The sequence below is a fragment of the Ictidomys tridecemlineatus genome, chromosome 8, assembly GCF_052094955.1.
Source record: "Ictidomys tridecemlineatus isolate mIctTri1 chromosome 8, mIctTri1.hap1, whole genome shotgun sequence".
NCBI classification, from domain to species: Eukaryota; Metazoa; Chordata; class Mammalia; order Rodentia; family Sciuridae; genus Ictidomys; species Ictidomys tridecemlineatus.
The window spans coordinates 70,415,958-70,441,155 of record NC_135484.1 but is presented as its reverse complement, the minus strand read 5'-3'; the positions used below and the strand labels follow the sequence as shown (position 1 = coordinate 70,441,155).

General features: G+C 34.7%; 1 protein-coding gene across 3 annotated transcripts in view; it reads right to left on the bottom strand.

Annotated features, from left to right (window-relative positions):
- The window catches only part of Map3k7 (mitogen-activated protein kinase kinase kinase 7), a 64,778-nt gene extending 42,640 nt beyond the window's left edge, over positions 1 to 22,138 (bottom strand). For 2 of the 3 annotated variants that reach the window (XR_013425004.1, XM_005324695.4), the window contains exons 1-5: positions 21,631 to 22,138; positions 6,833 to 6,943; positions 3,613 to 3,678; positions 3,094 to 3,139; positions 2,209 to 2,347 (exon numbers count right to left, since the gene is read on the bottom strand). Coding sequence is in view for 2 of the 3 variants with exons in the window: in XM_005324695.4 (XP_005324752.1) it covers positions 2,209 to 2,347; positions 3,094 to 3,139; positions 3,613 to 3,678; positions 6,833 to 6,943; positions 21,631 to 21,750 (482 nt within the window). In the remaining variant the exon portion in view is untranslated. The remainder of the gene's footprint in view (positions 1 to 2,208; positions 2,348 to 3,093; positions 3,140 to 3,612; positions 3,679 to 6,832; positions 6,944 to 21,630) is intronic. The other variant, XM_005324696.4, reaches the window with a different exon arrangement.
- Positions 22,139 to 25,198: the final 3,060 nt, after the last annotated feature.

The following is a 25,198-nucleotide window of genomic DNA, read 5'->3' as shown; positions in this document are numbered from 1 at the left end:
AGAATTCAAATGGAAAAAAATGCTTAATACAATTTACCTCTATACTCAATTCAACAACAAAAAAACCTCCCCAACTTATTGTTCTTGTTAGAATTCTTATTACCCTTTACTCAAGGCAATACAAATACTCTGTAACTGGTTTCCTTATTTCATCCTGGTAAAAATCAATATATCCAAGTAATTTTTACAAATGACATTTATAATTTGTACTCCTTTTCTCCTAAGTCTTCAACAATCCACCAATCCTGAACATGACATTCAAAGCTCAATGAAATCTGAATTTAAATCTTGTGGGCTTACTGTCACAAAGTTAAAACTGAAAGCACATTTTAGTTTCTGAGGTACATGTGAAAGAATTTGCAAAGGATAAATAAAATAAAAGAGGGACACAGTTCAACGTGCCACTATGTAAAACTCCTCACCAAATCATCGGGTTCCTTCTTTATGTGCTATTCTGGGAACTGTTCTTAATCAGAGAAGCTGTTGGTTTTCCACTGACAATAAGACTTAGCAGGTGTGTGTACATTCAATTGTATATGAAAGTGTAGCCATTCCACAGAATTCCTTTTCCCTAGTACATTATAGGAAATCAATTCTAATTCTAAGGTCTGACTAGTATACTGGGTGCCCCAAAGATGATTTGTAATACTATAGGATGAATTCAACTAAAGAGATGCTGAGGGAAATGAAGGACCCAGACCTAACTCCTTGTAAATATTAGTGGCATTTACTAGCAAAAGAAGAATCCTTTGGATTTTATTAGGATATTTCTGGGCAGTCATGCCAGGCTTATGAAGTAAATCTAAAATTTATGGGATATATTGTTGAAGGATATTAGGATCACTGGTTAAACTATTTGATTAATGCAAAAAGATGTTAGAAAATGTAAATAACTTCCTTGTGTAAGATATTTCTTTATATATATTATTCAGTAACCAGTCATTTATTCCAAAACCAAAACACAACCTAATAGAGATGAAAAAGGACACTGTTGGGTACTGCATCTGATGGTTTTGGCTCCTCCAGGAAAAAAAAAATATTTTGTGCTTCATGCTTACCTAAATCCTTTGAATCATTAGTCATGTATTACTGTGAGAGCTATGACTCTCAAAAGCCTGTTTTAAGCATTCAACTCTGTGTTAATAGAGCGGGGGTGGGGGGAGGACTAAATATCAGTAAGGAAAAAAAGGACTAAGTGATTTCTTCTTCACCGATCAAGACAGATAGATAACTAAGACATGGGAGACACATGAAAAAATAAAAATGTTATGAATTTAGAGCTTAAACATATTTTACCAGGGATATGGGAAAACAGAATTCATTTTAAGTGTGGAAGTAGAAGGCACACTTGCACCAACAACAATTTCAAGATTTAGAACTATGTAGAGTACATCAGATTAAACATGAGAGTGATGAATTATAACAGAAGGGATGCTTTAATGTTTTAAGCCAGTATCAAGAAAATGAAATAAATGAAGAGTATACTGTTACACTGTGACTGATTTCCTAAGAGAAATTTCATGTGGAGGGAAGAAGATATGTAGAGATGCTCTTAGTCTTTCATAGGTGAGTACAGAAGGAAAAAAACTTGGACAAAAAAATAATAATACATTTCATGTATATTTTCTTTAATTGAATATCTAGACAAATGAAAAAATCCAAAAGTTTTAGCCTTTTAAAGTTATTTAAGGAATTTTATTCAAATTCTTTCAAAATCCCAAGATTCTTGATATGGAAAAATATGGAATAATTTTAATTTCTACCCAGATGCCAGAAATTCCTTTTGCATTCCTCTGAAAGGACAAGTAATACCACTGTAAATTTTTGTGAAATGTCTACTGTGTGTGAACACTGTGCTCACTGTTAGGAATACAGAGGAACAATATGTCAAATTTGTCTTTGCTCTTGAAAAATGTCTAGGAGTAATATTATATACTGCATACACAAAATGAGATCAATAGGCTAACAGATTCTAGAAATCTGAAAATCTAAGGCAGGAGTTATTAAAGGCAAAAATCTCCCCAAAGACAATATTCTAAAATATAACCTTAGAGAAATGACTAAATGATGAAGAAATGAGTAAATATTCTTGACTCTGCTAAAAGGGAAGAGAAAAAAGAAACTCATGGTCAACAACTACCTTGAATTAGGGAATAGGCAAAGAGTGGAGAGAGACAGGGAGGGAAGTGTTACATTATTAGAACTTACTTTGGAGGTTTCAGGTCCCTGTGAATTAGAGCTTTGGGTTGCATGCTGTGTAGATAAGCCACTCCTTGGGAACACTGTAAACACCAACTCATTGCATGGGCAGCAGTGTAATATGGCAATGGTTCAGCACCATGAAGCACTACAAAACAAAGGCACAAACTAAAAAGAACTTTATTGCATATAACAAAAGATACAATGTGAATGCAAGCTCTTTGAGAACACATGATCAGGTATTTTTCTACACCTGTTCTTATTAGTCCTGCTCTCAATTTTCTTCTAAATAAAAAAGATGGAAATATGTAATAATTTTGAGTGGATAACAGCCATAAATACCTAACATTTAATAGGATTTCAATATAATGTTATTTGTATATCCAAATTAATATACATTACATACTTTTTCAAATTAATAGTCACATAGAAATGTAAATGACAAGCAGTGTTAGTCACATTACAATAAAATAGATGCACAGAAATAGTACAAAACTAAAACGGGCATATCAAGATATTTATAATTATACTGTTTATAATAACTAAAAACCAGTACTTCAACCAAATAAAACAATGAAGTTCTAGTAACCCATTAACAATGAAGGAAACATAGACAGTAAATATAAAGTACAAATTTATATAAAATGTTAATTTAAAAATCAATGTAACTGTTTTATAAGTACAATCAATTTGAAAATTGGTATACTTAGAATTCTAAATCTCACATACTAATGTAGCATCTTTTCATTTTTAATCTTTAAGAGTTTTTTTAAATGACTTACTTTTGGAACTGTGATGGTAAACTGTGAAGAACATTAAATAACTTACAGTTTGCATTACAAGTTTTCAAATTATTTTAATCTACCAGATAAAGACAGGTCTAATGACACTCACCATTATATAAAGAGCCTCCTTCAGCATATTCCATCACAAGACACACCTAAAGGAAACATGCCAAAAGAATTAACTGGAGCTATATAGCATCTTAGAGCCCTGGAAAACTAAATTCAACCTCTTGATTTTATACGTATATTAAAAATTATTATTTTGGTCTTTATCATGTGTGCTAAACTAAGAAATGAAGGGGTGATATCTATGACTTAAACAATTTATCTTCTATGTGTCCTCTAAGAGTGAAGATGAATATGAAAATATAATCACAAAATATTTTGGTGACTTTCTCTAGTACTAATAAGTAGATGAGGTTAATAGATAAGGCCACCTAAAACAACTCCTCTAATATACTGTTTTGCTAAAAGACTAGAAACATATCAAATGCATAAAGTACAACTGTTTTTTTCAGAAATATACCTAAGAGAGTAGATCAAAATAATTTCATGTACTACATATTTGCATACATCTGTCATGTCATTTCTTCTAGACAAGATGACAATGAAAAAGTAACAAACTTACTGGATTCAAGCAGGCTCCATACAACTTTACAATATTAGGATGGTTCACACGGGATAACTGCCGAAGCTATAACAAATTAAGAATATTTTTAAAAAGTGATAGTTTTTGAGGTGTTAATTTCACAACATTATTAAATGTGATGGTCATACAAACTATTTGTTTAAACCATTCAACAATTACTATTTATGATGTAGCAAGCTCTGTGGCCTCAGGCACTGAAAATACCAAGTGCCGACCTAGAATGGCACAGAATAGTTTGGCACTCCAGTAGTTTAGCTGGGAAGACAGGCAGATAAACAAATACTTGTAAACAATGTGCAGAGTGCTATTGAGTTATGAAGAATGCATGAGCACACAGAAGAAACAAATTCTGCCAAGAAATGTTAGGACATCATCTCAGAGACGGCAGTGAGCCGAGTTATCCAAGCCAGAGGCCACTCTACTTTTGTCATCACTGTCTTTGCAGCCCCTGCTGATCTTAGAGTCTACCTACTCCCATGTGGCCCAGTTTTATTTGATATTATATAATCATCACAACACTGCAAGGAAGGTAATATCATTTCTGTTTTAAAGACAAGACCTTAAAGTGAAGGCCTAGAAATCCTACAGATTGAACTTTGGTCTATCTGACTTATAATGTGTACTTTCTGTACATTCGTCTCCAGTTCCACCATTTATCTCTTAAAATAATCCTCTCCTATCCATTCTCACTCCCTTAGTAATTCCAACCTGAATTGCTGCAGTAATTACTATAGCTACCTCCTAGCCAGTTTCCCTACTTCCAGTTTTAATCTTCCACGATCCAATAATTCACACTGATGTTTATGAGGGTTTGGCTGTACTCATTTCTTTTGTTCCACATCTAAACTTCTATAAATCCATCAAGTCCCAAGTTTTCAATTCTGTGAATATTTCAGGGAAGTTATCACATGTGCATTAAGGTAGGTTGAAAATCATAACGTAGAGCATACATGTGTGTATATATACATATATATATACTCTTAATATTAGAGTTACTATATTTAATATCATTATAATATATATTATTACTATATTTAAGTTTCTATAGGTGTTTCACATCTAGGAAGATGGGACAAAATGGGTTAATGTATCCTTTCCACAAAACTGCTTCTTGGTCTCTTCTCCATTTGCCTCTCTATTCTGCCTTTAACCTTTTGCACTATTATCTACATTATGCTATGGCTTATATTAAGTCCACTGAAGTCTCTAAATCTTTTTACTATATGCTACTAGAAAGCTTTGTCTCTCTACAGTCAACATTTACAGATTTGGGATCCTAACTGAAAAACTAACATGACTCTTTACTATATTTATCATAAATATGTACTTATATTTTATTCTAGTAAGATTCAGACAGCAGATTATTTAAGCACTTATCCCATTTCCCCCCTAATATGGTAAAGGCCTTTTTTAAGGTATAAACTCAAAAGGATGGAAAGAATGTGAAATGAGAAAACAGAAGCACACATTTTGGAAGCTAGAAAGCTAATGACTAGCAATAACAGACATAATAGATCTAAAAGAGCTGAAAACTGCAATTAGAAAAACATTAAGAATCAACCAGACTGTTTTCACAAAACCTCCAAGAGACTGAGTGGTAATACCAGACACCTATGCAAAAGAGCCAGTAAATGGGGATAGGGAAGAAGTCGTGGAAAATTAGATCCCCAATTTCCTCCCCTAACCTCCAATAGCTCAATGACTACCTCAGGGCATCCAAACAGAAGACTAGAGGCTAATTTTTTAGGGACAGTACAACAAATAGCTTCTGGATTAGGAGACACTAAACATCAAAGTGGGTGTCTCTCGGAAGCAGAAAATTTACATGGGAGAAGCTATAGGGGATTATAGTTTCTTATTATACAGTCTTAGAGAACAACTGGACTCTTTAAATTACATGTGTGTACAAGTTAATTTAAAAATTTTCCCATGCTATTATGATCTTTTGGACTTTTGATTCCTAGCATTTAACCACACATGCATCTCATCATCTTTGTGACACTGTCAATGCAACAGCATATGATGACTGTATCTAACTATAAACAAAAAATTGGGACTAAGGTAAGCTGAGTCTAGATTCCTAGAGCACACTATTAAAGATCACCTTCCTTTAATAATTAAACCAATCATCAGTGTTTCTCAATTCACCCAGTCAATTTTAAATCACTTCATCATATCACAATTAAATTCTAATTTCTTTCTTTCTTTTTCTTTTTTTAAAAGAGAGAGTGAGAGAGGAGAGAGAGGAGAGAGAGAGAGAGAATTTTTAATATTTATTTGTTTTTAGTTCTCGGCGGACACATCTTTGTTGGTATGTGGTGCTGAGGATCCAACCCGGGCCGCACGCATGCCAGGTGAGCGCACTACCGCTTGAGCCACATCCCCAGCCCCTAATTTCTTTAAAATTAAAGGCATGTAGTGGTACATGCCAATAATCCCAGCGACTAGGGAGCCTGAGTCAGGGGAATTGCTAAATATGAGGCCAGCCTAAGCAAACAAAATGAAACAAAGCTTATTTTTCCATGTTATACATTAAAAGAAAAAAAAGTAAGTATATTTTGAAATTTTGATTAAATGAGAACAGATATAAATTCAGAAGCTTTATAAGGTAAAGGTCACTAATCCATTGGCAAATGAGATTAAAAGTGTAAAGCACTGATTTAATCAAATACTGTGATCTATATACAAAATAATACAAAGTTAATAAAATAAGGAATAAATCTAATAATATAATGACCTCATGATTACCAAACTTGCCTTCATCATCCAATCTGTGAAAGAACAGAACTGTAAATTTTCATGCTAAATCAGGAAAAACCAAATTTGAAGTTATTTTTCCTTAAAATAATCTCATTTGAATTTCTAAAAATATTAAGAATGAATGCATAAATTTCTTTTAATTTTCATTAATGAGAAAATATTTTTTTTCTATTTCAAAATTAAAATAACACGCCTTAAAATAGATGAGATACTATTTTAATTCAGGGATGAATTCATTTAAATTTTAAGTTTATCCCTAATTTAAAATCAGAATTAAAAGTGTGAATGAAAAAATATTTCTGTGGTACTACCTTTGGTTCAACCAAATTGATGTTCATGTATACAGAGAAATGACAATTGAAAAACTATGTCTTTGATAATATTAAATTCACAGAGTATCTCAGGTGATGGATTACACAACAGAAATAAAATCTCTTACCTCTACAATAAAAGCTTTCCTCTCAGATTCACTTTCTATTTGTTTAATAGCAACATCTTTTGCTCTCCACTTAGCTTTGCAAACTACTCCAAATGCTCCTCTTCCAACAACCTAAATTAAAAGAAAAACCCAAAAGAATCAGAAGCAAATAGATTCAGTTCAAATAAACACTGGAGACAATCAAATCTGATTAAGAAAATTTTAGAAATCATCTATATCTGGATTTGCCACTGGGTAAGAAGTGATTTTAATTAAAGCAAAGAGATAATAAAATGTACTGTTTCAATCTGTAAAATAGATTGTACTGTTTCAATGGTCTAGACACCCCTTCATTCTCAAATAAAATCAAAAGCAACAAACCAAAACATTATTTGAAGGCATAAACAATGTAAAGCATTCTATTAATTATAGAAAAAAATTGAAATAGGCAAGATGAATGAACAGAAGAAGGTTCAGAAAAACAAAAAGCAGAAACATAATAATTATAATAAATGTTTTAAGCAATTGTATTTAAAAGCAAAAAATAGCTTTGAGTAATTAAGTAAGGATATTGAATAAAAGAAAGGATAAAAAATATAATTAAAGATGCAATATTGAAAGATGGACAAAATGCAGTATTACCTATACAACAGAATATTATTCATCAGGAAAGAAACAAACTACTGATACATACAACACCACAGATGAACCTCAAAAATACCAAAATACTAAAAAAAAAAAAAAAAAATACTAAGGGTTGGGGTTGTGGCTCAGTGGTAGAGCACTTGCCTAGCATGTGCAAGGCCCTGGGTTCGATCCTCAGCACCACATAAAAATAAATAAGTAAAGTGTCCAACTACAACTAAAAAATAAGTATTAAAAAAAATTATACTAAGTGAAAAAAGCCAGTCCACATATCAGATTCCATTTGTATGCAATGCCCAGGAAAGAAAAATTTAGTGTTATAAAGTAGATCAGTAGTTGCTTAGTTCTGAAGGTGAAAACTGGAATTAATGTAAATGGGTAGCAAGTATCCTGCAAAATGATGAAATATTGTAACTGATTTACTGTAATGGTGACCAACTGGGTAAATTTGCAAGTCACTGAACTGTAACATTTCAAGAGGGTGAATTTTATAATATGTAAAATATATCTCATTTTTAAAAATTAAAAATGATCAGCTGTGTATCATATTACTGTCTGAAACTAACAGATATCACATGGGTCCTCCATCACTTTGTCAAGTTGTTCTATTTTTATTTGAAATTTTCCATACTATAAAAATAACAGTGGAATAAAACAAAATAAAAATTAGCTTTTATACCTGTTAGAACAACTCTCTATATAGCATATATTTTCTATGTAGACATTGAGCTCCATGCTTTATATACATCACCTTATTTACACAGCCATAGAAGGCAAGTACTAATGCTATCCTCATTTTACAGAAATTAGATTTAAATTAGATTTATAGATTTTATAATAAGTTAGATTTATAGATTTAAAGAAGTAAATTGACTTCCCAAGGATATGCAGCAAACAAATGGTACAGTGCAGTTTAATGCCAGGTAGTCTAATACTAGAATGGTAGCAATCCTAATTTGTAACACATATAATGTCCTCCATATGCCAGACAGCAGTTATGTCGTCTCTTGGAGGAATCTTCACTTTGGAGAAACTTACATAAAACTCTTCTATAACAAAGCTGACTATAGCTAGGATGATCAGATGATTTATTATCTACATAGGGACACTTTGTAGGGGGCATTAATAATGACTATACCAGACAAGGAACAGTTGAACATGCCTATAATACCAGTCACTCCTTGACTGGCTGAGGCAGAAGGATAGCAAGTATGAAGCCCACTTCAGCTTTAGTGAGACCCTATCACAAAATAAAAAATAAAAAAGGACAGGGGATGTAGCTTAGTGGTAGAGTACCCCTGAGTTTAATTCCTGTACAGAATATAATAACAACAACAACAACTATACAAGGACAGTAATTGTAATCTGGAATGTATGGACACTCTAGCCATGGCTCAAATTATACTTCATAAATCATTTATGTATAAAGCCACCCAAATGGTCAACCTCTGCTGAATGTTTACCTTGTGCCAGATATTCTTCTATGTGCTTTTCATGCACTAACATGTTTCATTCTGCTCCATTTTAAATGTAAGAAAATCAGGTCACATGATTACAAGATCAGATGATCACATAGTATTCAGAAGTCAGGATCTGAAGCACAGAGCATATATTTTTCAACATGCTCTATATGCAACTTTGCCTTAAGGAAACAAGGATGCCTCTAGGCAAAATTGCAAATTAGGCCAATATTTCTGATAGCCAGTCCTTCCTTTGGTAACTTTCTCTTTTATGCTTCCTAACTCTGGACCTCAGGGTCCTCCAGCTGCTTAGGCACTTGGTCTCTTCCAGACTTCTAGTAAGAGAAAGAAACTAACATGAATCATTTGCATGCCATCTAGTTACTTTACAATGAATGGGTAGTGGTTACCAGGCACCATTAAAATAATGAAAAGAGCATGCCCAGGGGCTGGGGTTGTAGCTTAGTTGTAGAGTGCCTGCCTAGCACATATGAGGCACTGGGTTTGATCCTCAGAACCACATAAAAAGAAATAAATAAAATATTTGGGGTTGGGGTTACGGCTCAGATGTAGAGGGCTTGCCTAGCATGTGTGAGGCACAGGGTTTGATCCTCAGCACCACATAAAAATAAATAAAATAAAGGTATTGTGTCCATCTACAACTAGAAATATTAAAAAAAAAAAAAAAGAAAAGAAAAAAAAAGAAAAAAGAGGATGCCCAGGCTCTAGAACCCAATAGCCTTGAATTTGCACGTAGTCTCTATTTATTAGGTCTTAATACTGGGCAAGTTAATGTCCTTGAGCTTCTGTTTTCTTAACAGTAAAACAGAGATGCTTACAATTTTCTCAGTAAATAACGATAGGGTCCACAAATGAAAATTAGGCATTTGTATAATACTACAAAAGAACAGTAAGTGCTTAGGGTTGGGTGTGAATCAGTGAACAGAGCTGTAGTACGCAAATTTTCTCTCACAGTAAATTAATATGGATAGTAAACAGGGCCTAAAAGTTTTTCAACTTTATGGCCACATCAGACTAAGAAGTTATGCACAGAAACCAGTCTAACTATAAACTAATGATTATAAAGTAATTTAATGTATTCTTCAACCATATATTACAATATATCAAAGCAACTGGTACTTAGTAGGACTCCCTTTCATTTTTCTATTCTGAGGAATGTTCACACAGGGATTTCAAACATCATCTCTATCTGTGGATCATGCATGCCCTTCTCAAAAAAATTGTGTAGGGTATATATGACCATTTGTGATCCACAAGTGCCACCTAGTGATGAGATGATATCTAACTCTGAGCTTTCAACTTAAAATTATGGGAACAAACTGTGGGCAAATGAGGACATAATAAATTTTTCCCTTTTGCTCAAGAAAGCAATTTTCCAGAACACCCTGAAATATAAAACAGGCACAATCATGATGAGAGCCTATGGCTTCAAGAAAACTCCATTCTCATTATAGTTTTAAGATATTTTATAAGCAGAATGAAATAATAGGATCTAAAATGATAATGAAAGGCAAGATGTCCAAGGCTGTACACATACATAGATATGACAAAAATAACTGCAATGAATTCAAAGGAGTAAGGCTATAAGCAGAAAGTCAATGCTTGAGAATTAAATTTCTATGTATCAAAAATGACTTCTTTTCCCCCAACAGTATAAATACAGATATATTTGGGGTAAAAAGAAAAAGTATTTGTAAACAAGAGACCACTATCTTCATGGAATAAAAGGAAGGTACAGAAGAAATTCAAGACTAAACAACAGTAGTATTTCTTTTTAAAATACTTAACAGCTGAAGAGAACCAAAACTCAGAGTCCATGATGGAGGTTAAAGACTTCATCCCCAATCTGACCTGTTCCAGAACAGGCTTAGGAATTCAAAGGCAGAAAAAACTTATATTGGCCTCACCTACTCCTCACTTAGACCCCCAATAGCATGCAGCCTCACAGAATATGTCTTGCAAACAAGAGAAGATACAAATGAGTAAGAATAGTGGCAAAAAAGATAAGACAGAGGGAGACTATACCCCAAGCTCCCCTGGCCCCAGAACATGGAAGTGATCAGGAAAAACTGACAAAAAAGGTAACTGACAAAGAGTCTTCTGACAATGGGAAGGAAGCTATTATAGGGTAGAGTGTTGGGACTTATATCAGAGGCTGTTGAATGAAAGACTGCTCAAAAAAAAGGGGGGCTTAATGCAGAGAACAGGCTGAGTTCCTGAGGATCAATGAAAGTCAAGGAAAAGGCCTAGTTAGCAAGCAGGGAGAAATGGGTGACAGCTACCTGAAAATGAGGCTTTATGAAAAGAGAATAAATGAACTTCATTTCTTTACTCCTTATACCAACAAATCTTGAGGGCCTACTATATTCAGCTACTGTTTGGTATACCAGAAATACAGAAGTAAAGACAAAGGCCCTGATCTACTGTGAAATATAATTCCTAATATATGGGGCCAGTGGAGGAGAAAGAACAATTAAAACACAAAAGGATGATTAAAAACAGAAAGCCAGACTATTTTTAAAAAGCCACACAGACAATAAAAAACTACAAGGACATTATGACAAAGACTGGTGACAGCTTCTAAGTGGGTAGAACAGGAGCCCATCTAAGGAGGTTATTAACCTGATATTTGAATGACAAAGGGAATCAACCAAGATGAGGGAGAAGAAACAACTAATATAAAGTCCCTAAGAGAAAATACCCTTCTTATTCATAATATTTTAATTCTATCTATGGTCTAGGCGCTATTCTGGATTATAGACATAGCAGCAAACAAACCAAACTATAATCCTTACTCTTGCTGTTTATATTCTTATGAAAAGAAACTGATAGATAGGAAGCAAGGTATGTAAGAAAAGTATACAAAATTTCAGAAAGTAAGTGTGCTAGAAAAAAGAGGAACATAATTGTGTGTTTACATATATGTATGCACTTCCCCCTCAACTAATTTTAGAAAGGCCTCACTGAAGAAAGGTGACGTTTTACTAATGACCTGGAGAAATACTTAAAGAGTGCTTAGTGTGGTTGGTGCCTAGCAGGAGAAGAGAAAAGTGATTTAAGACAAGGCTGGAGGGATAGGCAGAGGCTAGATCCTAAGTGGCCTATATAATACAAAAAGGAGTTTGGATTTCAGTCTAGGTGTAAGTGGGAAACAGTGGAGAAATTTAAGGGAGGAGAGGTGATAGGATTTCCATTAAAAAAACCATTTTAGCTCTTATGTGAATACATTACAGGGAAGAAAGAATATATAATAGATGTATTAGGAACCTATTACAGCAGCCCAAATAAGAGATAGCAGCTGTGAGGGAAAAGAGTGATGGGGAGCTGGGATTCTGGCTCAGAGGGAGAGCGTTTGCCTTGCATTCTTGAGGCACAGGGTTTGATCCTCAGCACCATATAAAAATAAAAAAAAAATAAAGATATTATGTCCACCTATAACTAAATAATGATAATAATAATAATAATAATAAAGGAGTGATGGCAGTGCAGAAACCTGAGGATACCAAGTTAACAGGGCTTGCTGATGGTCTGCATACAGGCAGGATAGGTATACAGGAAAAGAGATGAATCAAGAATAATGTCCAGATTTCTTAAAGGATAAGAATGAAAAGCAAGTTTTTAAAAAATAACTCAATTTAGTCTTAATCATAAACTTTAAGATACCAACTAGAGATCCAAATACAAGTTTAAAGTAAGAAGGTAAAAACATGAGCCAGGGCATCTGTGAAGAAGTATGGGAAAAATACAAATGTGGGAGTCATCAGCATACGGAGGGTGAGGGTATTTCTTATCAATTTCTCATGAAGCCAATTAGATGAGATTAAAAAAAAAACAACCTCAAAGCAAAAAAACAAACCAACATTTAGATATTGTAGTCTTGAGGACTATGTTACTTTGAAGCATTTCGACTTCTTGGGGAGCGAGGGTAGATACTAGGGATTAAACTGAGGGGCATTCAACCACTGAGTCACAAACCAGCCCTATTTTGCATTTTACTTAGAGAAGGGGTCTCGCTGAGTTGCTTAGTGTCTCTCTGTTCTCCTGCCTCAGACTTCCCAGCCGCTGATTACAAGCTTGTGTCACCGCACCTGCCAGCATTTCAACTTTGAGAATACAACACTGGGAACTAGCTAATACTAAGAAGGAACAGTCAGCCAAATGGCAAAGCAGAAGACTGTCACAGAAACCAAGAGGAAAAAAAATGTTTTCAGAATAAAGCAGCTATAAGAATAATGAAAGCATTAAGCCAGTGGTCATCAAAGGGCAGTTTTTGGTTCAAAAGCATTAGCATCACCTAGAAATTTGTAAGAAATGTAAATTATCAGGCTCCTACTTAGAATTACTTAGTCTAAAGGTAGGGCTCAACAGTGTGTTTTCCCAAGCCCTCCAGGTAATTATGATGTTTGGTAAACCAAGCATTAGGCTACAACATCAACAGCATAATATAATATTCCAGTGGAAGCCCTCACATAGACCAAAGAGTCCTCCTTCTCTTGCTGTATTATTTACATAAGTTTTCTTAAGCGCCAAGACATCATGCTGGGCAGTAAAAAGGGAAAAGAAGGGCCAGCATGCCTATAATCCCAGCAATTTGGAAGGATGAGGCAGGAGGGTCCCAAGCTAGAACCCAGTCATGGCAACTTAGAGAGGCCCTAAGCAACAAAGCAAGATCCTGTCTCTAATAAAATATAAAAAAGGGCTGGGGATGTGGCTCAGTGGGTTCAAGCATCCCTGGGGTTCAATCCCTGATACAAAAAAAAAAAAAAGGAAAATATTTATGACTGAAGAACGAACTCTTAAGTAGCTAAACAAACCTTGATTGCACCATATAGCACTCACAAATGTGATAGAATTTAAGTCTCATCAGAACCCTATGAATATATTAGATTTTTTACTTCCATCTTAGGAGAAAACCAAGGCTCCAAGAATTGAAGTTATCTATTCAATATCACAGAATCAGTAAACCACAATCAGTTTTCAGATATGTCTCATGAAGCCAAAATAATGGAGGCTCCACAAACTTCAGTCCAGTGCCCTATACAAAGGAAGCATTAGAAAAAGCTACTCACAAGTATGTTACTACCAAAAACAAGCAACTTTTCAAAAGATTATATTCAAATCAGACTTTTAATAGTTTAGAAAAGGGTTTTTTAAAAACCTCATATTTTTAAAGAAACAAGCAATTTGGGGTTAAGAGAAGGCGTAAATAACAGGCTTATGGTAATCTCCAAAGATGGATACCGTCTATCTCTTCTTTCTCTGCAATTTCCCAGTTGAGGAGTTTGTATCTTCTTCCCTTAAATCAAGTCTAGCCAAGGACTACTTTAATCAGTAGTGTGATTGAAGTGATGTTGTACTTTCAAAACCAGGGCTGAGGAGGCCTAGCAGCTTCCATTTCCTTCCTCTTGGAACCCAGTCACGTGATCTAAGAAGCCCAATTGATAAGGATAGGTCACATGGAGGGCAACTGAGTGTATGGTTGAGAATCAAGTGATCTCCCAGCAGATACTGGCACCACTCAGCCAGAAAAGAGTGAACCATCTTGGAGGCTCTAGCCTAGTAAATCCCTAGATTACAGTAATATGTGTTAAGATACAACCAAAAGTGTATTCATTTTGACCCAGAAATTGTGCTTCTGTGATTAATTCTAAGCAATAATTAGACAGGTATGAAAGGACTGTTCATGTTAGTTTGCAGTGTCAAAAAAAAAAATCAGAATCAACCACAATATAATCAACAGAAGACTAATTATGAAATATTTCCATCATAGCATTATTCACTAACTCCTCTTCTTCTATCCAAATCTTACATGCTAATACTTTCTAGGGCTCAGTCTTTGGCCCTTTTTTTTTCTCAATGTGCTCTCTAATCTCATGACTTCATACTCTTAAATCTTCTTCCCATCCAAAAGTTTTACCCAAGATGGAGATATATTTAAAAGTGAAAGGCCAAGGTTCTACAGGAATTTCAAGTCTAACATGTCAAATACTGACTTCATTTTCTGTCCCTTCCTTTTAGCATATAGAAGTTCACTTGACTTTGATTAAGTAGATTTACAAATTATAAAACAAACAAACAAACAAAAAAACTCTTTTTGCAGGGAATTGAACTCAGGCACACTTTACCACTAAGCAATATTACCAGCCTTTTTATTTACAGTGGCTCAGTCAGCTCTTGAACTTGTGATCCTACTGCCTCAGCCTGGAACTATAAACCTGTGTCACTGCATCTAGCATATTAGCTTATTTTAATCAAGCCAATCCTCATATTCTGGCATGATTGTATTTGGAAAATATTTATTGTAACTTGAGACATAATTAGACAATATTATGGAACTATAAGTTTTGCTGTTATTACATCTCCCATTATTTAAAAATACTGGATCTATTTTTGCATGTCTTATACATATTTCATACACATACCCAAAACAGTAAGTGTCTTGCTTTACTACTGGGAAATAACCAAAATCACGGAAATGACTGCTGTAATAGGATTTACTGAAGAATAAAGTCCACTATTGTCTGTATTCTAGTCCTCTTGGGCTAAGAGCACTCTGTAGATATGGAAAACATTACAAATGTATTGATTTTGTTTTTTAAAAATCTATACTTTTAAGAAAAAAATTTAAATACCAATAGGTTGGTAGCATATTTACTTATTACACTGAGAATATAAAATGGTGGAGAATATCAGATTCAGAGAAATTGTCTTGCCTGTACTATGACATGTCATAACAAGAAACATGTAAGAAAATTACATACATTGTTAGAGAAGGAATAGGTCAAAGTTACAAACTGCAGACAGCAATCCAATGTTTTTACTGACATGACAGATCAAGAGAAGAGAGTAGCAGGGTCACTACTGAGTAAGCATTGGCCAACTGAGACAAACAATGAAAAACATAATATTCAAATTATAATATACTGAAAAATGTACATTTTACTTAAAACTAAATTTCTAATTCAAATTCACAAATCAAATATACCTCTGGATTGTATTCATTATCTGAATAATATAATGTATTTCTGAAACATTACCAGTAACAATTATTTTGAATGACTGGTTTTCCCCCAAACTAATTTTATCAAGAGTGTAAAAATGAGAAAATATCTAAGTTTTAAGTATCTTGAATAAATCTACAGACTCAGTTTATTCAAATCACTATTCATTCAAAGTGGTACACCTACAAATAAATATTTCAGATATTCTTCACAATCCCTCATCTTTGTAAAAAACAGAATACAGGAGTGCAAAGAGGACGTTGACTATAAAAGTCAATTTAAGAAATATTTCCTTCTAAGTTAAAATATTTTAGATTAATTCTTTTATGATATGCATTCCCCCCTCCCAGCCATGGTTTAGTCTTCTTGGTTTTGGATTTATAACTTTAGTCTCATTAAAAATTAAAAAAGCAGATTTAAATTTCTTAATAAAAATACAATAGCAATATAAGAGATGGTATAAGAATGTTTTAATGTAATTACTACTGTAAGGAACAAAAACTAAAATCAGAATTATTTTAAGAAAGCAATTTTTAAAAAACTGACTTCTTCAGGTAAAAGATTTCTCCATTCCTTCATGAAATTAGATTTTTAAAAAAGACATCAACTAAACTAAATGGAAAAGGATGTATACCTTTGTGCTTTTAATTTGCTATTAAATAATTCATCTTAATTGCCCCAGTTTGTGTTATTTTTAGTTCAGTGACTATAGCTATCAGTTTGGTTTGGCTCTGTTATATGGACTATGTGAATGGACCCCTGGCTATGTTGTCATGACTTTGGCTAGAAATCTGGAACATGACAGAACAAGCATAGATCATACATTTATTAGTTAGGACTTGGGGCCTCCAACTATTTCAGAACTTCAATATCTATTAATAAACTGGCAGAGTAGAACTGCCATCTGCTGACAAGACAGACTTGATAACATAAAAGGGGTGATTATTCTTTCTTTTGAATTTTCCATCTACTCTTTTAAAGCCTGCCATAAAACTTCTGACCTGTTTAATAGGCCTTTCCTTCAAATAATATGCTCAGGTTACCTTTTAAGATACACATGCACAACACAAAAATTATCTCTGTAAGCTACTTCTTTACCATAATAACCATTCCAGATTTCTATTGAAATCAGTGTTCACTAAGTTTCACATGGTAAAGTTTATTGATTATTTTATATATCCAGCATTAAATAGTGACTAACAAATCTACAGACTCAGCTTATTCAGACCACTGTTTTATATATATATATATATATTAATATATATATATATATAAATACATATGTGTGTGTGTGTATTTATATAAACACACACACACACGATTGAGGGTTTTTTCTAGTTGCTCATACATTTATAATTTAAACCAATAAAATTTACATCATTGTACAAGCTCTTTCTACATTTCCTCTTCCCAGTAAGTTTTAGCTTTTGAAACAAAACTTTTGTGTGTGTTTCTCATAAGATTTAAGAACATGTTTAGTGATTGTATGTGTCCAATATACTTGCTCACACACTATACTTGTGATCCACATTCTGGGTCTCTCTTTTTTACAAAGCAACCATTGTATATAGGGTTTTAGTATTTCAGTAAAGGTCCACCAATACTTGGCTTTTACATAACACCTGGCCCTTGACTGCATCTTTTACCTCTGTTAAACAAAAGTATTCGCCAAGTATAATGGAATATAATAGAATCAACATTGGAATAAGAACCAGATCTCATTTCCAGTGTAAATGCTACCTTAGTCAAATCACATAACACATCTTAACCCTTGTTTTATTATATGTGATATAAGAGATCCATATAGGCATTTAATTGTCATAATTATGCTGTGATAATTTTATTTACTAATTCAACAAATATATAAAGAGAACTTTCTAGATTTTAGGCATTGAGGTTACAAATGTGAATTTTGCTAAGAGGGATACACAATTTCTGTTTCTGTAAGTGCCATGAAAAATAACAGAAATGAAAAGATCTAGTTGCAGGAGGAGTGTTTCTCTAAGGAAGGGACATTTGAGGTAGGCCTTGAATAGTGAGGAGACAAAGATATTCACTCTGGGCACAGGAACAAATGCAAAGAAACTTCTTTGTGAATTTCTCAACCCATGATAATGGTCACTTTATTCAAAACCCTAGTTTAAAACTTGTCCCCACTCAGTGGAGGCTTCTGCAATTAACTTTTAAATTATGGTATATCTGCTCAATTTACACCATATTCATAGTTTTAAGTTCATGGTTCTGAAAATTTAACTAACAGTTTTGTTTATTCTAGTCTCCTACTCAGTCAGATATTTCTAAGAGAATCCTAGGATTCTTGTATTCATGCTCCACCGAACCTCAGTAGTATTGTTCGCGGAGAATGCTTGTTAAATGCTGGGGACTAACTACTATAAAGGAAATAAGTATTATGTATTTCTATTCCCAGAGTAAGGTTTCATTATCAAGTACATCAGAAAGAACTGAAGTGACATTGTAAATCCAGTGGAAAGAGCATATGACTCATGAGCAAGAAATCTCAAATTAAATCCACAGTCCTACCATTTACTTACAGACATGGCCTTTGGCAAATAAAACTTCATGACCACTTGTTAATACCTATAAAATGGGGATTTCATTTGACCTGTCTATCCAAAATTAACTGGTCACCAAGTATATTTCATGGGATATCATAATCATTGTCTTTAAAGAATTTCTAAGCTTACTGTGGAAACAAAGTATAAACACTGGAAACAATGAACATGTTTTCATTTGAGAACTGGAAGAGATATCAAATGATCTTGTCCAATCCCTTACTTTATAAGAGAAATCACAGGCCCCCAAAATGAGGGAACTTGCCCAAAGTTACAGAAATATATTATGGCAGAATCTATAGCATCAAAATTTTCTAAATACCCAGTCCAGCAACCTTTCACCATACTACATTGTTTTTATCACTTCTTGCAACCTTATCCTCAATGTACACAGTTCACAATTAATTCTAACACTCTCTACACTCAAATCTAAGAAGATAAAAATGGAACGACTTTAAAAAAAGTAGGTAAATTCCTGAGGTTGAGAACTTACATAAATTTGATAGAACGGAATTTTAAAAGTGCCCAATATATTACTGAGCCACAATATTAGGAAAGCAGCTGATTTAGGAATATTTTTATCTACTAAATTATTATAATTGACCTGTGGTTGGAATTTTTTAGTTTCTAATTATGTTGATATAATGCTGATTCAATTATATATTGAGAAATACAGTATATGATTTTAATTTAAAAGGTGATACATTTGAACATATATAATACTGAAAGTAATGCAAAACATTTTGCCTGTTTTTTTTTGTTTGTTTGTTTTTAGTCATCTGTTTTCCTGCCCATGATTTAACCTAGAAGCAGAATTTAAAGTTGAAAAATAGAGTACCCCTGGTGCACCATGGATTATATAACACTTTTAATGTGTGCAAATGAAAAATAGGATAGAAATGATGTCATAGTCTCAACATCAGAAAGATCTGAAATAAATCTGCAATGTGAAAGTATAAAAAGTAAGAGAACAAAACCAAAAAACTCTAAATAACTACCTAAAAATAGGAAAAAATGTTCATCTAAAAACAAAATTCTTCTTCCCAAAATGTCTTAAATACATGAGGCAGTGGTGATGGTTGAAACACAAAACCAAAAAAAGAGTCTTGGAAACAAAAACCTAACCAGAAGTGAAGTGGCTTTTGAGGAAAAGCATCAAATTGATAAATGTCTCCTCAGCACATACTTTCATAAAGCAAGAATACAAAAAGCTTTAGAAAGTAGCGTGCAAAAACTAAGGTTTCAATAAGCCAATCAAGTAAGTTTGTAAAATGACTTGGTAAAGCACAAGTTATTATTATATAACAATTTGTAGTCTCCAAGCATAGTAGTTCACCACAGAGTAGACGTAAATGCTTATTTAAAAACTGCAATTCTTGTATTCTGACTCACTGAATTTTTATTCTTAAAAAAGAATGTTAGCCATGAAAGCTGGATCAGCAATCCATTTCTGAAAAAGGAATTTAACATAGCCTCAATGAGAGGAAAAAAAGATACCAAAAAATATTTTCTTTTCTTCAAAATACAAGTTGTCTTTTAGTCACACAACCTTACAGCAGGTCACTCACTGTTCCTCACTGGAACTGTTTTCTAATGTGTCAAGCACTGTGTAGGATGATACATATACTGTTTAATCAGATCCGCTATATAGACAAAATATAAATTTTACCCGTATTTTGTAGTTAAGGAAGCTACAGTTAAGGAATTAAGAAGCTCAAATAAGTTAAGAAACGTGCTCCCAAATCGCACAGCATTTATGATACATTGAACCTACCTTTAATGCCCCAAATCTTGCTCTTTTCACCAAATTACCTTGTAAGATGAGAATATTCTCAAGGAATACAATGTTCTCTACAGGTATTCTATGTGATAAAAATATGTAATTCAGTAATCCATTATTCTTCCAAAACATGCATGTTAATGCTAATTAGCTTACTAATTTTAATCTGCTGCTACTGCAAAGTAACTTTAGATTTTTAAAATAAAGATAACTCAGAGTTCATACTATTTTACTAGGACCAGCCCTATGACACTTGCAATATGAATTAACTTAAAAATAATAAATGGTAACTGTATGAAACTATTCACAAAGTTTTTACAAATTCTAAAGTGTATTTAAATATAGTTACATTTTTTTACAGTTTTTTTAATATTTATTTTTTAGGTGTAGATGGACACAACATAATGCCTTTATTTTATGTGGTGCTGAGGATTATTTCACCCGGGTCCCGCCCGTGCTAGGCAAAGTGCTCTACCGCTGAGCCACAATCCCAGCCCTAAAAAAAGTTACATTTTAAAAAAACTTTTCTAAACTCTATGATCCTCAGAACCGTATACCCCTCTGTGAATTTGAAAAGTGGCAACACATTACAGATACAATGAACTACCTTTTCTAAAATAAATTAGTGCAGAATAAAGAATGGATTCAATTCTCTAACAGCGATTTTTGGTCTGATGCAAAATTCTGGTTGTCACTATAATCATTAGTTATCTCTTTTAGAATATGCTACCTGAAACACTTTTTCATCATAGACTAGTTTGTTACTAACGGTAAAGTTCATCAAAATTGGCCTAACTGGAGAAAGAACACTTAATTAATATTATTAGTATTGCCCTATGGTATCAGATAAACTGAGAACCATTTTGGTACTGTGGGGAACATTTTATTAGACTTGATTATCCACAAATTTAAGAAATATTTATTGACCATCCCTAAATAGCAGGCACTGGACTAGAAGTCCAACACAACACAATCTTTGGCCCTTAAAAACACCAGGTCTAGCGAAATGAAACTCCACAATGGCCACGGTCTTCGCTGAATTTACAATACTTACAGATGTGAGAAGTGGTGGACCATACCCTCATCAGTTCATTCTTTAAGGTGAACCAAATCCAGGCACCAGAGTATCAAACTCAAACTTAGTAAGAGTGTCAAAGAAAGGGGGAAAACTACCAACGAGCAGCTAATCTCAGTCCTCCACACCTCATCTCCGAGAGGCTGTGGGGGCTCCCGGGTGAACCCCTCGAATTAAAGGGATCAGGGAGGCGCCTTCAGAGCCGGGACCCTGCAGAAGCGGGGGCGGGCCACGACCTGCACTTCGGTGACCGGCCTCGCTCACCTCTTCCACCTCGATTTCCTTGTAGTCGATCTCTTCAAAGTTAAGGACCTGGGAAGGGGTCTCGATCATCTCACTGGCCGAAGACGAGGAGGAGGAGGAGGCGGCGGAGGCTGTAGACATGATCCCTCGCGGCGCCCGGGAGGGCCGGGGACGGTGCCGCCCGGACAATCCGGGTGAGACCCGTACCCAGCCGCCTCCGGGCCGACCTTCAGCCTGGGGCCGCACAGCCCTGCCACCCCGCGATCCGTGGCGGTGGACTGGGCAGCGGCCACTGCCGTGTCCCGGCTCCGGCTCCGCTGCGTTTTCCGCTGCCGGGCCCCGCCCACCACACTTCCGGTTCCGATACGAAATCGGAAACAGGAGGAGGACTATGAGGGGAGGGGAGTAATTTGTGGCTTGGAAAGAGAAAAGAAGAACTGGTTGAGAGATGGGGAGGACAAGGGTGAGAGGCTAACTCTTGGACCTGTAGAACAAGTTTCGCGAGACCCTTGTTAAAAAGGGCATCCGCAACAGGGTGATCCCGCGAGATCTGAGATGGTGACGCAATTAAAGTGCGCGAGCGGAAGTGGAGAGGAGCAGGACGGAAAGTCTTTGTGGTTGGTCTTTTAAGAACCAGCGGGAAAGATGAAACCTCCGATTTTGTCTGTGCTTAGTGAACTATGTTATCCTTCAACTTCCTCTTCTCTGATTCGCTTGCAGATGTTTTTGTGGCGTATTTTTCAGTTTCGGTCCTAAACAGCCGAATCTTTTTTTTTTCAGAAACCTCTCAAGTATTTCCCCAAATTTGGTATACGTGGAAAGAAGCAGTTTTGTCTGTCACTTTGAGCTAGTCCCCGATCCTTTGAGAGATTCTTTAAAAGCGAGTCAGCGCACGCAACCTGAGTAACACTATGGAAGCTGAATGCTCACGGATAGAAGTTAGTATTTTGATATTAGAAATTTTACACAAGAGCATGTGGGTAAGGTACCACTTATCGTAATTTGTCGTGTTCATTTAAAGTTATGGATTACGCGTGTGTAGCACCATACTAGCGCTATCAATAGGCTTGCAAATCAATATTTTGTCTTCAGGACATGATAGGTAGATTCAGAGAGTTTAAACCATTTGATCCTTACAAGCTAGAACAATACTATACTCCAAGGTGCATAGTATTGCCCATACTGTACAACCAACACATTTTTTAGTTTTGAGCTAGGTATTATACTTTAGTCAGTTTGACCTGAAACCAGTGAGAAAAATGGAGTTAGAAATTAGGATTTAAGGGCCAATGGACCAGGGGTGGATTTCTGCAAATGCCAAATTCTAAGTCTCAATGAGAGACTTAAAATGGAGGTGAATGAAAATGGGGGAGGGAGAGGAATAGTGATCGAGATGTCACCATAAGAGAGCTTGCCAATGAAAAGGTAGCCAAACAAGTAAGTGCAGTGAGAAAGTAAGTTAAACACATTTGGGCTTGCAAATAGGTCATTGTATTTGGCAATCCAGAAATTATGATGTGTTAGAAAATAGTGTCGCTTTTTATTTAGGTCCTGTAACAATGACAATTTGATAGATGGGTAAAAGAATAAAAGAAGGAATAATTTCTTATCACTATACACAGCCTGTCTGGATGATCTCACCCAGGATCTTGGCTTCTTACACCATTTTTATGATGATGATGACCCCCAGTCTTTTCTCAGTACTCAGATTTGTCCCCAGTTCTGGACCTGTTGGATATCTCTATTCAGGTATAACATAAACACCTAAAAAGTCACTCCACAAATGTGTTCCTCTTTCTGAGTTTCCTATTTCACTAAAGGATGCTGTCACCTAGTCAGTTGTCCAAATGAGAAACAGGCATATGAAATGATGTGTACTAATAACCAAATATAATTAGGTTAAATCAATTGGATAATCATTTTCACCTATCATTCCTTTTCGGTTTCCAAACTAGGATAGTGACTTCTTACTTTAAACTATCACTTTGCAGGCCCATTCAGATTTCTCTTTAACACCTCAGTCTTAGTACAGTGGATGCTGCCAAGTGAGAGATAAGGATATACAAATTTTGTAATATATTTTGGGCAAATGAATAGTTTTTATCAATCCTCCTTTTCCTTGGGAATATAAGATGAATTTACTATACCTTCAGGCTAGAACTAGAATTCCAACAAAAGGGTTAATCACTACAGCCAAGATGCATTTCTGCTTGAGTTTTCCCAACTTTTTGTTACTAAAAATGTCAAATGTACAGAAAAGTTGAAAGAATTTCATAGTAAACACTCATATATCTACCAAGATTCTTCCTTTAATATTTTACTATACTTGCTTTATCATGTATCCATCTATACATACTTAAACCTAATTTTTGGTTGTTAAATGCATTTCAAAATGAATTGTTTACATGATTTTGAATATCATCTAAAATAATGTTCAAACACAGAAAAACAATGGAGCGGAGCTAGAACCCTTTGGTTCACCTCAATTTTGACTTTGCATTCCCTTTAATTTCTGTAACTTTCATGAATTAAGGATGGAAGCTATATCTGACATGCAGATATGGGGAAGGAGGTAAAGGAAAGTATAATTTGCAGATTTCTTACTTGTACGACTCAGGGTAGGAAAGTTGCCTTTTACAGAAGGAAGTAAAACAAACCAGTATGGGAGAGGAATGAATGAAGAAATAAGTTTTAGACATGTTGAGCTACAGGTACCAGAGAAACTTCTAAGTGTTGGTTGTTGTTGGGAAGTGCTAGGGCTTAGAACCCAGGACCTCCTGTATGCTGGGTAAGCATTATACCACTGAACTATATACTTCTATTCCAAACTGTTGTTATTAAATTGACACTTCATCCTAGGGAAAAAGATGAAGGTAGAAAAGCAGATACTGACATCCTGATGATAATTAAAGCCATGAAAATGCATAAGATCACTGAAGAAAAATGTCTATAAATGAGGAAAAAATTGGACTTCAGACACAACCTTAAGGAATAAAATGGTTAAGAGTGGGTTAAGGTGAAGGCACTGTTTATAAAATTTGTGAAAAACCCAAACTATGATGTGGAGGCCAAGATAAAAAGGGTGATTTGGTGTTAAATACAGTACTTGCAAGAATTTAAATATGAGAAAATTTGAATAATATTTATTGGATTTAGACACTTGGAAGTCATTCATAACCTTGACTGGGGCTTATGGGAACAGAAACTAGGTGAGTTGGATTGAGAAGTGAATGAAAGGTGAGGAAAATGAGGATAGTAATATGGACAACTTTTGGAGAAATTTGATAATTAAGGGGAGGTAAAAGATATATGAACTAAACCCCATTGAAGTAAGAGAATTTAGAGTTTTGGCAAGAGTGTAGTTGAAATGATAGATTATAGAAGCAAACCTGAAGAGATAATGGAAAAGTGTAATGGACTGGAAAAAAGTTAGACAAGTCAGCGGGGTGGATGTGGTTGAAGAACAGGTGTGATGAGGGGGCTGGGGATGTAGCTCAGTGTTAAAGAGTTCTTGCCATGCATGTACCAGCACCCCCTCCATAAGAAGGTTTGAAAGTTTTCTGAGCAAACTGAGTGAACCTGGGGTTGC